Below are 11,944 nucleotides of genomic sequence, written 5' to 3'. Positions count from 1 at the left end.
TTTCTTTTCTTTTCTTTTCTTTTCTTTTCTTTTCTTTTCTTTTCTTTTCTTTCCTTTCCTTTCCTTTCCTTTCCTTTCCTTTCCTTTCCTTTTCCTTTCTTTCTTCAGTCTGTCTTTGTCTGTCTATCTGTCTGCCTATCTCTTTCTCTTAGTTTTTTAAAAATAGGTTTTCTCTGTGCAACAGCCCTGGCTGTCCTGGAACTTGCTTTGTAGACCAGGCTGGCCTCAAACAAAACAAATATTAATTCTTTAATATTGACACATAGACTATTCTTTAGTGTATATATTTTTATCACCTCAATTTTAATTTATTTTGCTAGCCTTAAATATTGATTCATGACATTAAGAATAGGTGGGTATTCTGAGTAGGTGGTTATTAAAATGCTTAATAGATTGGTAAATTGTTAAAATAATTTCCAGATACAATAATTTTGTCTTGCAAATCCTTCTTGTATTTTTGTGTGTTTCTGCTTCATAGGCCAATGTGTGAAGTGAATAAGGATATCTGACTGCATACTTAAATTATACCCATGAGTCTGTTTTTACTGACTGGCTCTTTCAAAGTAAACCTAGAGAAAAGGGCCTATTCCATTTACTTTGGTGTGCTCTAAAAATCCTTTGGTAAGATGGAGTTTTACAGTGTGTGTAATACTTTGTTATTTTTCTTCAGAAAAATTTGAGAAGTTAGTGGTGTCTCAAAAAATAGTGATTCCAGTTCTAAGAGCATACTGTTTGGCTTGTAAGGTTTTTACAGGGTGACTGTGAAATCTTAGCAGGGAGACTGAGCTTGAAGTCATAAATAATGATTGGAATCTTGGAATCTATATGATCTGCTAGTTCAACATAGAAGGGAGCTATGGAAATGGAAAATAAATACATGGACAAAACTCAAAACGAGAGGAGAGGAATTTTATTTTGTAACTAAATGTAAAAGTTAGTTTTACCTCATTGTGCTTGGTAGTTACCGTTAGTGATGGCCAGGGATAACCTGTATCTGATGGAGTTTAGCCAATTGTTTTAGTTTTATAAATGGACTGTGGCAACTGTGTAGGGGTGATACTAAGCAGTTTTCTGTTCTCACACCTGATATGGTGAACACTCATATCAGGGGAGGCCAGTGCTTCTTGGACTTAGGAATAAGGTTTGATAAGCCCACAGCGGGTATGTAGTTTTAGAGCAATGCTTCTTAAAATTTCCACATGTGTTTTGTCTCATGCTACTGCCTAAGTAATAAATGGCCAAGTAGAAAAAAGTGAGGAAAAGTAAAGAGATTATTTTCATAATTTAGACTTGATATGTTGCTTTTTATTATGATGATTTGTTCAAAGAAAATAATGGAAATGTTTTGTGTAGTAGCATCTTATAGGTAGTGTGGGTTATCAGAGCCTTTTTAATTTAATTTTTTTTTTTTTTTTTTTTTTGAGGCAGGATCTTGTTATATAGCTCAGGCTGACCTTAAACTCTCAATTTTGCCACGTCAGCATCCCAAGTGCAGGAATTATAGGAATTATGTGTTACCATGCCAGCCTAGGGTTTGTGTTTTAACAAGTGTGATCTTTTCATAGCCATTAAGTGTTAGCTCTACTGATTTTGAAAGAATGAAAGTCAGTTGTGGCTTTATTCTGTTCTTCAGCCTTGTCTTGCCCTCTGTAACTTTAAATTCTCCTGCTACTGTTTTTTTTTTTTTTTTTTTTTTTTTTGGAAATACAATCCTAAAAAAGAAGAAACTTGCTTTGTATTAAGAGTTGAGCACAAGCTAGGAAACCAGCTTTCTGAATAAAATTAATGTAGGAACTTAGCTTTGCTAAAGCATGTTTTATATCTAAAAGCCCTAATGGTGAATCTGAGGACCTGATTCATTTCAAATTTGTATAAACTAGTAATCTTGACTGGTTATTCATTTTTTGAGTTAACAATTGTACCTATAAAATTCCCCTGCTTAAGTTATAAAGCCAAATGAGAGAACACCTGGTAAACAGAAATGTGAAATTGCAGTATGTCATCCTTCAGCACTTGTTTACAAACCTTTGCTGAATGTGTCCCATGTGGCAGGTATTGTATTCTTTTTACAAAACTCATGACTTGCATGTCTTGTACTTTACACAGACTTGCAGTGATGGGGAGATGCAGCTGTGTGACTTGAAAAATAGCAGCACAGTGTGGTAAGGTGCAGTAGTAAAGGCCATGCCATCCCTTGGGTCTTTGAAGTGGGAATACTGCAGAGGGTTGGTGAACAGATGACGAGTCAGGGAACAGATGATGATGGGCCCTACATGCTTAGGCATTGGGACTTAATTTTCTAGGACTGTACTTAGTGTGTATCTGAAGAACTTGTTTTGTGAATTTGTAGTAAGTGTAACAAAGATACTAAGTGTGAGTAAAGAAGGTGAATGCTTTTTGATTAATGGCACACATTGCTACTGTTCAGAGAATTCTCAGAGCTTTTTTTCTTTTTTGAGGTTAATATACCAGATCCTGTGAATGTGGAGGGTCAGATTAGACAGACATTAGCATATAGTGTTTCTCCACTTGACTCTGTACCAACTTTTCCTTTAAGAACATCCAGGGACACAGTCTTCAGGTACAATTGTGGGAAATACCGTTGTCTGTCTTGAGGAAATCCTGGTACATTTTAAACTGGGACATAAGACATGATTGGATTCTTAATTTCCAGCGGAAATGGTAGGAGTGTGTATGAGACAAGAAGGGGAGGCAGGCACTTTCAGGAGTGTTGTTCCTGGAAGTCAGGAGGCACATAAGGGGTCTGAGATACCAGCGGCATAGGAAGCACAGCCTTAGAGACATGCAGGCATGATAGTGTTGGAACCATGAAGCTTTCACATTTAGGGTACTGTTTAGTAACTGCAGGGTAGTCTGATAGATGAGCTTCAGTTTTTTAGCCTGGAGTTATGGGATTCAAGATGGCGGTGAAGGCTGCAGTCTCATTTATTTAGAAGAGCTTCCTTAAGGTATCTCCTATTTCCTAACCTCATGCTGTGCACTGGAGATCCATTTTGAGCACTGCTCTCTGCTTGGTTTACGGTATAAAATATCCTATGTAAAAATAAAGTAATGAATTTGTTATTATCATCCTTTCTAGGAAGGGCCTAGTCAGAATGTTGAAGCTGAGTCAATTCAGGATGCCATGGATATTGAAGAGGATTCTGGTTTCCATCCATTGGAACCAATGCTCTGCAGTGAAACAGAAGACGGGCAGGTGCCACATTCTCTGGAGACTCTGTATCAGTCAGCCGGCTGCTCCAGCATCAGTGATGCCTTGGTAGTGCTGGTGCATCTCCTCATGCTTGAGTCAGGCTACATACCACAGGTAAGTTCAACCCAGATACCTTATGAGGTCTCACTGCGTACCTCAGTCACTAGGGCTGTGGTGGTCTGCCTGCCTTTATTAAGTATGGTTGGTTGTGGAGCTTAAAATGTCAGACACAGTGAGGGGTTGTCATAGGTACAGTAAATGTGCCCTTTCCAGTATTCCTTCTTCCTTCATTTCCCTTTTTTAGCATTTACATTTCATTTCCTTTTTTAGCATTTCCTTTTTTAGCATTACAGAGATAATGGTAACTGGTTAAAAAAAATCAAGATAAAAGGCTTACATATGGAAATATGCAGATAAGGTGATGGCAGTGTGAATTGAGTGTGGCTAAATGCTGGCTAACTAGGCTATGTTTCATGTTCATGGCTTTGTCCTGTGATTGCTTATCTTCATTCAGCATGTGTTTATTAAGCATCTACTAATGTCAGTGACTATTTTTGTTTGTTTCTGTTCTCAGCTCTTTGTTCTCAAGTTATCGTTAGTCTGAGGATAGATAAGCATTTAGACCATTGTGTAAATTCTGAGAGAGAGCTTTGCATATACAGAGCCCCACAGACGTGGAGAGAACAGTTAGAGTAGAGCTGAGGAATTGTTAGAGTGCAGGTTCTGACTTAGTAAGCATCGGGTGGAACTCAGCTTTTTGCAACTCCTTCATGTCCCTTGTACTGCTGTTCTGTACACCTTCCCTGTGTGTCAAGCGATGGGATACAAAATGAAGGATAAACCAAGTTCATTGTCAGCCCGGGCACACCATGCGCGGAGTCACAAATTCTTTAGAGTTCACAATTGTGCATGAAAGACAAGATGAATATGACATACTATAAATAGTAGTGTAAATTGATGAAGAGCATAACAAATATGCAGTGACAGAAATGTGAACAAAATGTTAGAAAATACGTGTTTTCTGAAAAGGGCTGTATGAAAGAAGTGATATTCAACTGAGGTCTTGAGTAATGCCACATCTTTGCTAGGTAGAAAATGTGAGTTTTGGAAGAGGAAAAATAAGTCTTATTTCTATGATGTCATTTTACCTATTAAAACAAAAATTTTGATATAAAAATGTTATAACATATTATCCTTTAGTAGCAGTATTACAGTATAACATATTATCATTTAGTAGCACATCTGTCAAGGAGGCTGCGCATCTTTTTAAAAACGTGTGACATGTGCATGTGGGGGGTGTGTATACTGTATAGCATGTGTGACAGTCAGAGCAGAGCTCTGTGGACTTGTTGCTCTGCCTTCACGTTTATGTGGGTTGCCAGGCTCAAACTTGGCTATTAGACTTCTGTGACAAGCACTTTACCTGCTGAGCCATGTCAGCAGCCCAAAGGGCTGCATCGCTCAGTAAAGTTAGGGGTGATTCTGATTTTCAGGTTTTTAGCACAAAACCTGTGTTCATTATTTTTCCTTTCCTTTGATTCCTCAGGGGACTGAAGCCAAAGCATCATCAATGCCCCACAAGTGGAGGTCAAGTGGAGTATACAAGCTGCAGTATGTGCATCCTCTCTGTGAGGATGGCTTTGCTGTGCTCACCTGTGTGCCTTTGGGAAACCTAATCATTATAAACGGTAATGGATCTGTGCAGTCATGGTTGATGCCTTACATTTGTATTAAGTAAATAGTTCCTTTTTGAACTATTTCTATTTGAACTATAGCTACTTCATTGGCTGGCTGTCAAGAAATAGTTAAGAGCCATTCACAGCTTAGTTACTATACCACTGATAACATAACATGCCTGAAGGATTAAAAATGTGAGGTTGTTGGTTTAGGACAACATCCTTCACTGTTGGGGTAGCCCTTTTTTACTTCTTTTAAAATGTTTATTTTATTTTCATTTTATATTTGTGAGTGTTTTACCTGCTTGTATGCCTGTGCATCACATGCATATATTGCCTACGAAAGCCACAAGAAAGCAACAGTTCCCCAGGAACTGGTGTTACAGATGGCTGTTAGCTGCCATGTGGATGCTGGGAATTGAATCAGGTTCCTCAGGAAGAACTACCAGTACCTATACCTAACTCCAAAGCCACTTGTCCAGCTTCAGCCCTTTTCTTTTGATGTGTCAGTCTTTGAATACTTTGTTCTGTAAGAGCTGTGATAATAAGAATAAAATGGGTTTTACTGTGTATAAACTTTTTGAAGAGTGCTTTTTTTGGGCAGGTCTGTGAATGTCTCTTTTTATTTACATCTTTAAGACTTAACCTCGGGTTATGAGGTTGGACTGAGGTTCTATTCAGTCAGTTTGTCATTTTTATGACTATTGATATACAGAAACACTAATGAGATTTTCAGCCTTAGTATGTTCATGATTTAGCTGCCCTTGCTCATGGAAGTTCTCTGAATAAAGAACCTCTTTGCTTTCCCCTCTCCCACTAGGAAACTTTGCTTTGCTGGATTTCATGTTAGTCATGATGTTACATAGGTCTTTCCCAACCACTACTGGTCTCTGGAATGTTCTCAAGATCTCACATATTAGAGATTTAGGTGACCAGGATCTTACATTTCATTCTCTTGTTTTGTTTTATTTTTATGTTTTTGAAATTGGGTGTGTAGCCCAGGCCAACCTCAAATTCTTTTTGTAGCTGAAGTTGGTCTTGAACTTCTGATCCTTTTGTCTCTGCTTCTCAAGTTCTGGGATTGTGGGTGAGTACCATCCCACTGGACTAACACTGTTTTGTTTTTGAGATTCTTTTTCAGATGTTTAAGCTAGTGAGATGAGCTAGAATGTAATGTTTGTGTAACAGATTGCCTTGCTTTGCTGCCTCAGGTCAGGGGTTTTCACTGTGTCCTTCAGCTACTTGTCTTGCTGAGATGATATAAGGTGGAGTCCCGGCCCTCAGGACATACTTACCTCTTGTTTATTGAAGTCCTGTGTTAGAAAAAGAGTTTTTTACTAAGATTTGTTTTGAAAGCTAACTTAAAGCATTTTTGATTTTAGAATTAGAAGATAGTTTTTGGTCCTCTCATGTAATTTTTTCCATTTCCTTTTAATTGCTCAATTCTCTTAAGTGTTTCTGCATTTCACTTTAACAGCTGAGGCACGACACATTTGTTAGGATACTGACAGCGTGAAGGCTGAGTAGTGTCTCTCTGTTTGTTCTCACAATTAGCTTGTATAGCTTGTAGTTTGGCATTTTGTGTCCAGAGTGGCAGCAGTTTTTGCTCCTGTCTAGTCATCCTGATTTATCATGTCACAACTTGAAAAATTAATGTTTGGAAGTTACCAAACATTAATAGCAAGTGTGAGGTGGTGAGTTTTACCTCAGTTTCATATAAAGGTACCTAATCACATGCATATAATTCCCGCTCTTCACTAAGTATTTTGATGATTTTTAAGTATCTGGTGTTTTGATCTTTAATTCTTAGCAAATCAGTGACTTGCAGGCTCCCATAGTAGCCAGTCATTCCAGGCTCAAGCTTTTGAAAAGGAACAGTGTCTTTAAACCTTTCCATCACCCAAGGCATGGTTTGGTGCACATGTGCATGAGCCCATCACTACCTCTTTCATAAGCTGAGATGAAGTGTGCCTTTGTATACAAAAATAAAATTGAACCCCCTGCTGATGTCAAGAATATTGGTCTTTTGAGTCTAGAAAGCGATGGTGCTATTAAAACTAGTAGGATCCTATTAATGAACAAGGATTGACCATTGCCAAGGGCAACAACAACAAAAAAAAAAAAAGAATAGTGCTTTAGTGACTTTATTAGAAATAATGGTCTTCTGTGCTTGCCTGAGTCCTATTATCCTTGTTGCAGATCTGTCAGTCACTAATAAGCTGCTGTTGGTGATACTTAGTGGATTGTATGTATAGATCCTCACTGTAGTCTACAAAGGTGATGTTTGAAGCTGATTACTTCATGGCAAGTTTAGCCTTTTGACCATGCATTGAGAGGAAGAATAGGCTCAGAGCAGTTTGTTTGGAATAATGTGTCCTTAGTATCTGCAGGCAAGGAAATGAAGGTCTGCACTGAAAAGGGAATTGACTTAGGAAGTGACAGATTGCTTTATCATCTTTCTTTCTTTTTTACAGCTACAATAAAAGTCTGTGGTGGGATTAAGAATGTGAAATCAGTACAGCTGCAGCCAACATCCTATGTTTGTGGAGTGGAACCAGGTGATGTAACCCTGACTTAACTTTTGAAATGAAGCTTTGAGAGGTTCACTGAAGAAAAAGTATGAGAGAGTGTTGAAAAGGCTGACCATTTCTAAATGAGATTAAAGCAAATTTCCAAAACAATGTTGCCTCTAAAGAATTTAGATGTTTAGGGCTTAGGCATGTAGCTCAATGGTAGAGCATTTGTCTAGCATGTACAAAGTCCTGGATGCCACTTCTGCACCACAAATACAGAGAGGAAGAAAGCAGAAGGTTTGATTACAGTTTAAAGAACATGTTTCTAATAATTTTTTGAGCACTAAATTGTATTTACACTGTCAGGACCTAACACTTGTATGTAATTTGTCACATTGATATGCCCTTTTAGTTTCTTATGTTTATCTTTGGAGATTTTTCTACTATTGTGGTTAACTTATACAGAGAATATCTGTGTTACTTGGATATAACTCGATGTGACTTCTTTATTGAATATTAATGGAGAAAAAAACTACTTGAATATTTTTAATATAAATTTGATATAAATGCTACTATTTAATGAGATTAGGTTTCCTTAAAATTTGGGTTATTAGTAAGGCTTTTCCAATATCCCATAAAATTACTAATAGATGCAAAAAGTCAGGTTTTTCTTTTTATTGGTTTTGGTTAAACATTAACCACCATTAACACAGGTGGTAGGTGGAGATAAGAATGAATGTATCTTTTCTTTTCTGTTTTTTTGCTGGACATGCACTATCCCTTAAGTCCTTGTGGTAAACTACAGTAAATATTAGGAGTTAAATGGGAGTGTTGAGTAGAGGGCAGATGGTGTTCAGACGAGCATCTCTTAGACAAGACTGGCTTGATCCAGGCTGTTTCTTTGAAGATTTGTTGTGAATTTAGAGCGAGATCAGGCCCTGGGAGACTGATGGCAGAAGGAGGAGCACTATGTATTCTTGTGCTCTCTAGCTGGAAGATCTTGGTGTTAGACCAGCCTTTAGTCAGCCTATTATTTTTGGTACTGTCATTCCTCTAAGGACTCCTAGCCTCCTTATCCTCTGACATACAGTCACTCTTACCTGTGAGATTTTAGTACCACAAATACACCTTATACTTCAATATTGTAGCCATATTGAGGGTTCAAATTAGTACTCTACAAGAGCCAGTTTTGCCATCGTTGGGGTGATCTTGCGCCTATTGAGAATGTGTGATAGACTCATAAATCTGTAGATATGTTTTTTTTTTTTTTTTTTTTTTTTTTGTTATGATCAGCAAACTTAAAAGTTCCTCAGGACTGTGTTTATCTTCATCCTAGGGAAGAGCTTACCATGGGATAAATATTTCATACTCCAGAGCAGGTTTTATACTCATGTTTACTGATAAGGAAATAGTTCTAGAGGAGGTTAAATCATTCAGCATTCTAGACCTAAGTAGTAGATGGAATCAGTTTTGGTGTAGATCATCTGATTCTTAAGTCTTTTAAAAACAACCTTATCTAGGGGTCTAGCTCAGATTCCTGTTCTTAATCTGTTAAATATGGAACAGAGAAATGAAAGGGAGGGCTTTTTTTCTGGAAAAGAGAAATGAAAGGGAGGGCTTTTTCTCTGGAAAAGTTATAGACTCTAGTGAAGTTTTTTTCTGAAGTCCTTCTGTGTTAGGTATATGTTGTTCTTTTGGAAAGTCATTTTTATTGTATTGTGGCTCATAGTTTAGAGCCTAGTAGCTCATATTACTTTTCTAAGTTCCTAGTCAGATACTTACAAGAAGGTTCTGTTTTGAAATTTAAAGAAAAAATTTATTGAAGATCTGAAAAGTAACTCTACCAGCCTGACTTTTCTCTACGCACTACATTGTGTCCATCATGCAAAGATATGAATCAGACACCATTCTTCAACAACATAAGGAAAGACAAAATGCCAGTGGAACAGCATGATTGTTGAGAGAAAAAGTTTAAAGGAAATTGATTTTCACATTTGAAAAAAAGGCCATGAACCAAATTGATTTTTTAATTGAAAATATATTCTTATATAATTTATCCTGATTATAGTTTCCCTTTCCTCTACTCTTCCCAGTTCTTCCCCACTTTCCCTCTCCCTTGATCCACTCCCATCTCTCATTAGAAAAGAACAGGCTTCTAAGAAATAACAATCAAACATGACAAAGTAAAATATAATAAGTTGAAGTAAAAACTTTCATATCGATGTTGGATAAGGCAACCTAACAGGAGCAAAAAGAGTCCCAAGAGTAGGCAATAGAGTTAGAGACCCAGTCCATAAAAATCTAAGCTAACAGCTATAGTATTTGTATTTAGCCACTTTGCCAAAAGTGTTTATCAGCTGTAGGAGTTTGCTGGTGGAATTTTTTGGGTCACTTATGAATACTATCATATCATCTGCAAATAATGGTACTTTGACTTCTTTTCCCATTTGTGTCCCCTTGATCTCCTTCAGTTGTCTTCTTGCTCTGGTGGCTATGACTTCAAGTACTGTATTGAATAGACATAGCGGGCAGTTTTGTCTTATTCCTGATTTTAGTGGAATTGCTTTGAGTTTCTCCATTTAATTTTATGTTAGTTATATAAGTTTACTGTAAATTGCCTTTATTTCATTTAGGTATGTCCCTTGTATCTCCAATCTCTCCACAAATTTGTCATGAAGGGGTGTTGGATTTTGTCAAAGGCCTTTTATGGATTTAATGAGATGATCATGTAGGTTTTTCTTCTTTCAGTTTATGTATGTGATGGATTACATTAACTCATTTTCATATGTTGAACCATCCCTGCATGTGTAGGATGAAGCCTACTTGATCATTTGATGTGTTCTTGGATTCTCCTTGCAAGTATGTTATTGAGTATTTTTACATCTGTGTTCATAAGGGAGATTGGTTTGTAATTCTCTTTGTTGAGTCTTCATGTGGTTTGGATATCAGAGTAACTGTGGCGTGAATTGGACAATGTTCCTTCTCTTTTTATTTGGTGGAATAATTTGAGGAGTAGTTGGAGTAACTCTTTCAAAGACTGGTAGAATTCTGTGCAAAAGCAATTTTCCCCTGGGCTTTTTTGGTTGAAGACTTAATAACTGCTTCTATTTCACTAGGGGTTATTTAAATTATTTATCTGATTTTGGTTTAGCTTTGGTAAGTGATGACTGTGGAGAAAATTGTCCATTTATTTTAAATTTTTCCAACTTGGTGGAGTACAGGTTTTTAAAATAACGTCCTTATAATTCTTTGGATTTCCTCAGTGTGGATTTCCTCAGTGTCTGTTGTTAGTCTCCTTTCTTGTTTCAGATTTCATTTATTTTGATATTCTGTCCCTTTTATTTAGTTCAGATAAGGGTTTTTCTATCTTGTCAGTTTTTTCAAAGAACCAACTCTTTGTTTCATTTATTCTTTGTATTGTTCTTGTTTCTGTTTTATTGGTTTCAGACCCGAGTTTGATTATTTCTTGCCATCTACTCCTTTTGGTATACTTACTTTTGTTGTTGTTGCTCTAGACCAGGTGTGCTGTTAAGTTGCTAGTATAAGATATCCATAAAAAAAAAAAAAATTCTAGAAAGTCTTTACTTCATTTTTGTCTTGACAAAATTTTCATTCACTAAAGAGTTATTCAGTTTCCATGAATTTGTAAGCTTTATGTTGTTTCTGTTATTGATATTCTTCTGTTGTTGATACACTTTAATCCATGGTGGTCTGATAAGTATCAGGGAGTCACTTTAATTTTCTTGTGTCTATTGAGACTTGCTCTGTGTCTGAGTATGAGGTGAATTTTGGAGAAAGTTCCATGAGGTGCTAAGAAGAAGGTATATTTTGTGTTTGGGTGAAATGCTTTATAAATATCTATTAGGTCAATTTGTTTCATAAGATTTGTTAGCTCTAGCATTTTTCTGTTTGGTTTGTGTTTGAATGATTTGCACATTGGTGAGAGTGTGTATTGAAGTCTCCCACTATTAGTGTGCGATGGTCAATATATGATTTAAGCTGTAGTAGTGTTGTTTGTTTGTTCTCCTTCCTTCCTTTCTTTCATCCTTCCTTTCTTTTTTTCTTCAAACTTGGCTGCCTTTGTGTTTGGGGCATAGATGTTAAGAATTGAAATGTCATTTTGGTAGATTTTTTTCCTTTGATGAATATGCAGTATCCTTTCCCATCTCTTTTGATTAGTTTTGGCTTGAAGTCTATTATGTTAAATATTAAATATGGCTACACATGCTTTGTTTTTTAGGTCTGTTTGCTTAGTATATCACTTCCTAACCCTTTACCCTTTCCTTGATGTTGAGGTTTGTTTCTTGAATGCATTAGAAGAAGGGATCCTGTCTTTACATTCATTCTAGTAGTCTGTGTCTTTTTATTGGGGAATTTGGACCATTGATATTGAGAGATACCAATGACCAGTGACAATTGATTCCTCCTATTTTGTAGTTGTTGGTGGTGGTTGCACTGGGTATGTGTGTATATGTATGGGACTTCTCGTTTTTTTTTTTTTTTTTTTTTTTGTGGCTGGTGTGTGTTTTTTTTTTTTTTTT

General features: G+C 36.7%; 1 protein-coding gene across 4 annotated transcripts in view; it reads left to right on the top strand.

The window, feature by feature from the left end:
- Nucleotides 1–11,944, top strand: part of Fbxo7 (F-box protein 7) — a 23,088-nt gene that overhangs the window by 3,797 nt on the left and 7,347 nt on the right. For all 4 annotated transcript variants that reach the window (XM_055627908.1, XM_055627909.1, XM_055627910.1 and 1 more), the window contains exons 3-5: nt 3,101–3,328; nt 4,761–4,902; nt 7,365–7,448. In XM_055627908.1, coding sequence (XP_055483883.1) covers nt 3,101–3,328; nt 4,761–4,902; nt 7,365–7,448 — 454 coding nt within the window. The remainder of the gene's footprint in view (nt 1–3,100; nt 3,329–4,760; nt 4,903–7,364; nt 7,449–11,944) is intronic.

Source organism: Psammomys obesus, unplaced genomic scaffold, assembly GCF_907164565.1.
Source record: "Psammomys obesus unplaced genomic scaffold, mPsaObe1.curated_primary_1811, whole genome shotgun sequence".
Lineage (NCBI taxonomy): Eukaryota > Metazoa > Chordata > Mammalia > Rodentia > Muridae > Psammomys > Psammomys obesus.
This window is presented reverse-complemented; position numbering and strand designations above follow the sequence as displayed.